At 39.0% G+C, this 3,955-nt stretch overlaps 1 protein-coding gene across 1 annotated transcript; it reads left to right on the forward strand.

Annotated features, from left to right (window-relative positions):
• The first annotated feature begins 1,784 nt into the window (after positions 1-1,784).
• Positions 1,785-2,887, forward strand: LOC123364098 (translocon-associated protein subunit gamma-like). The gene has a single exon (XM_045005903.1). The coding sequence runs from the start codon at positions 1,834-1,836 to the stop codon at positions 2,395-2,397; it is 564 nt and encodes a 187-aa protein (XP_044861838.1). The 5' UTR covers positions 1,785-1,833; the 3' UTR covers positions 2,398-2,887.
• The last annotated feature ends 1,068 nt before the right edge of the window (positions 2,888-3,955 follow it).

Genomic DNA, 3,955 nt, shown 5'->3' on the forward strand with positions numbered 1-3,955 from the left:
TCTTTGAGTGTGGTCTTTCAATCAGTTGTGCATCCACCTTATAATAATTTATTCTAGACCACATTTCCCTAGTTTGAAGGATCACATGCCTCATACAAGAAAAAAATTCTGTAAAGCACTCAACTCTGGTCACCTGTTCATGGCACCTTCAAAATTCTACAAGCTGGACATCCAGTCATAGTCTGATGCTGCTTTCATTAGACAGGTGCCCCTCGCTGTAGGGTCCCAGTAACTATTAGGAAAGGGTTATCCCCTTTCACATATACATAACAGCATATAGTTCCCCTCTAAGTGGACACAGCTATAAAAATCCCAGTGTCATGGATCTGTAGACTTTACTTTGAAGAAAAATAAAATGTATCTGTGTATTATCTGAAAATTTTCAATCTTGGAGTAATGAGGTTCACAGACCCAACACACCCTGAATGAGCTGTTAACTGGGAAAAGATATTGAATTACTAATTGTCACTCAAATTTTTAATTGAATTCCTTGCTCTGCAGAAGTGTTGTTCTAGGTAGTCTTAATGCTTAAATTTCCTTACTGATATAGCGCGCTTAATTTTTCATAAACTATGGAAGTGTCTCAACTGGCAGTTTCTCAGTGGTGAAGCCACACCTCCCGGCCTCTGATTGACAGGTTTGATCTGCCTCCAGGGCTGCATGGAGCAGAGTGCACAATGTCATAGATCTGTGGACCTCATTACTCCAAGAAAGGAAATTTTCAAATACGTATTCCTATTTTCTGTTGTAAGAGAAATTCTGGACACTCGATCTCAGGTGAAAAAAAACAAACAAAAAAACCAACCCCCACATTGTTTATTGGCATTTTAAGCTATTTCTAGAACGGATTTTTAAAAAATATATTGCTGATAAACATCAATGTTTTAAAAAAATCAGAGATCCACCTACAAAGATGTTTTTGGTTATGCAGCCTTTTCTTGAAAAACGTAGAGAAAACAAACATAAAATCCCCCTAAAACTTCATAATTAAACTGATCCTAAAATATGCCTGCTGTTGAGTACGCATGAGTGGGGAACAGAAATAAAACAAAACCCACCATCGTATGATATAATTTTACACAGTACTCCTAAATATTCTTGAATTGCTAGATAAAAACTTGTATTTTTTGGACATATGGACAGAGTAACATTTGAATTCATAGATTTCAAGGCTAGAAGGGATTATTGTGATCATCTAGTCTGACCTTCTGTATAACACAGCCCATACAAGGAACTTCCCCAAAATAATTCCTAGAGCAGATCTTTTAGGAAAACATCCAATCTTGATTTTAAAATTCTCAGGGATGGAGAATCCACCATGACCCTTGGTAAATTGTTCTATTAGACCATTAGAAGTTGGAGGTGCTTCTATGGAGGCTGGGAAAGATACTCAGCCCTATATTTGCAATAAAGTCTGAAATGTGAATTGACTTTACCTGCATAATATTTACTTACAAGAGATTTTTTTTTTCTGGACTTGGTAGAATCTATACTACATTGGCAAAGCTAAATGGAATACTATAATTAATTTACTTCTGAATGTCTTTCCCTCAAATGGGAAGATGCACTCAGTGAAATACGGTTATTTTGTTCTCTTGTAATCCATATTAAGCACACGTGCATCCAAAACAAAGTTATACTAAATGGGAGTGACCATTTCACAAGGTCCTGGATTCCTGCATTGAGTGAGGCAGGGATCCTTTGGAAAAATAGTATGTGGTCATGTAATTTAAAGACTGTCTTATTATGCATATGCACCAGGGGTCTGAACTAAAGTTGCACAGGCAGGCAGGACCAGCGGTAGGTCGCTCGCTCGCTCAGCTGGTCTCGGCGATGGCTCCGAAAGGCGGTAGTGAGGCCCGGCAGCAGTCGGAGGAGGACCTGCTCCTGCAGGACTTCAGCCGCAACCTCTCGGCCAAGTCCTCGGCGCTCTTCTTCGGCAACGCCTTCATCGTGTCCGCCATCCCCATCTGGCTGTACTGGCGGATATGGCACATGGATCTTGTTCAGTCTGCAGTCCTATACAGTGTAATGACCCTTGTCAGTACATATCTGGTAGCCTTTGCATACAAGAACGTCAAGTTTGTTCTCAAACACAAAGTAGCCCAAAAGAGAGAAGATGCTGTTTCCAAAGAAGTTACTCGCAAACTTTCTGAGGCAGACAATAGGAAGATGTCTCGCAAAGAGAAGGATGAGAGAATTCTGTGGAAGAAAAATGAAGTTGCAGATTACGAAGCAACAACATTTTCTATCTTCTCCAACAACACCCTCTTTCTCGTCTTGGTCATCATTGCTTCATTTTTTCTGTTGAAGAATTTCAACCCCACCGTAAACTACATTCTGTCTATAAGCGCTTCATCTGGACTGATCGCCCTGCTGTCTACAGGCTCCAAATAGACAAAACAGTGGTCATCTATTCATAGTTGTGGGTGGATCCAATTTCATTAAAGACTTAAGGGTGGGAGATATAAACAGTCTGAAAACTTGAGCTTTTTTACAACAATAAATGTAAAGCAAATTTTGAATTTAGCTTTGGTTACTTGATAAGATATTGTTGAAATGAAACTGAATGAATCAAACATAAGTGGCGGAAGGAAGGAAATGTACCATATCAAAAGCTGTAATAAGCTTAACTCCTTGGAAGTACTTTGTAATCATAATAAGGATGATTTGTCAAATGTTTCTGTTGGAGTTTCCGTAAACTGTATTAGGCTATCACTCCAAAGCACAGAAAATAACCATACTCTGAACTCTGACAGACTTGCAAATATGATGGGTTTTTTTTATATGTATAAAAGAGCTTAACCCATTAGTTACAAAAGTGACAATCCATCTCTTAGTACTTATCATTTGAAATGTTTTAATAAAAAGTTCAAGAACAAAAAAACAAAAAAAAATTCCTGAGTGCTCGACTTCACTGTTACGTTCCAGATTTTTACATACATCATTTTAGACTATCTAATACATTGGACTACCTATTTACTGTATTGTTATAAAAACTAAAAAAAAAAAAGTTGTAAAAATCAGAGAAGGTTCTTGGGAATCCTAACAAACAGAGCCACCCGGGAGAGGGGGGGGGCAGGTGGGGCAATTTGCCCTGGGCTCCGCAGGGCCACCTGTTGGGGGGTGGGGAGTAAGTGGGGCAATTTGTGCCGGGCCTCGCAGGGGAACCCACAAGAATACAGTATTGCAATTTTTTTTATGGAAGGGGTCCCCAAAATTGCTTTGCCCCAGACCCCATGAATCCTTTGGGCAGCCCTGCTAACAAATTCACCTGTCATTAGTCTAGCTGGCTCAAATGTCTCAGTACAGCAACCTTGGCTGGATTAGGTCTTCTTAAGACAGGGGTTGGCAACCCTTCGGAAGTGGTGTGCCAAGTCTTCATTTATTCACTCCAATTTAAGGTTTCTCGTGCCAGTAATACATTTTAATGTTTTTAGAAGGTCTCTTTCTATGAGTCTATAATATATAACAACTATTTTTGTATGTAAAGTAAACAAGGTTTTTTAAATGTTTAAGAAGCTTCATTTAAAATTAAATTAAAATGCAGAGCCTCCCGGGACCAGTGGCCAGGACCCGGGCAGTGTGAGTGCCACTGAAAATCAGCTCATATGCTGCCTTTGGCACGCATGCCAGAGGTTGCCTATTCCTGTCTTAAGATGTTTGTAGAAAGATGGTTCCAGTTTTCACATTTTTGAGGAACCCTCGCAAGGCAAATATTTATAGCTCTGATTTTATTTTCTATTAACTCATCTTTTGCATCAATTTGTCATTGAATCCTAACTTCTAATAAGGAAAGCCAATGAGGATGCAGGGCTCCTAAATTCTGAGGCACATGTCTATCATTTGTTTTGAGGAAGAAACTGCTTCATTAAATTTACAAGTTAGTGTCTTGGAAACAATCAAATGTGTTTATAGAACAATTCTAAACTTGCAGCAACTGGTTTAAATTCCA

The sequence above is a fragment of the Mauremys mutica genome, chromosome 2 (assembly GCF_020497125.1).
Source record: "Mauremys mutica isolate MM-2020 ecotype Southern chromosome 2, ASM2049712v1, whole genome shotgun sequence".
In the NCBI taxonomy this organism is placed as follows: Eukaryota; Metazoa; Chordata; order Testudines; family Geoemydidae; genus Mauremys; species Mauremys mutica.

Coding starts and splice junctions, on each gene's coding strand:
- LOC123364098 (XM_045005903.1), top strand. CDS start 1,834: ATGGCTCCGAAAGGCGGTAGTGAGGCCCGGCAGCAGTCGGAGGAGGAC.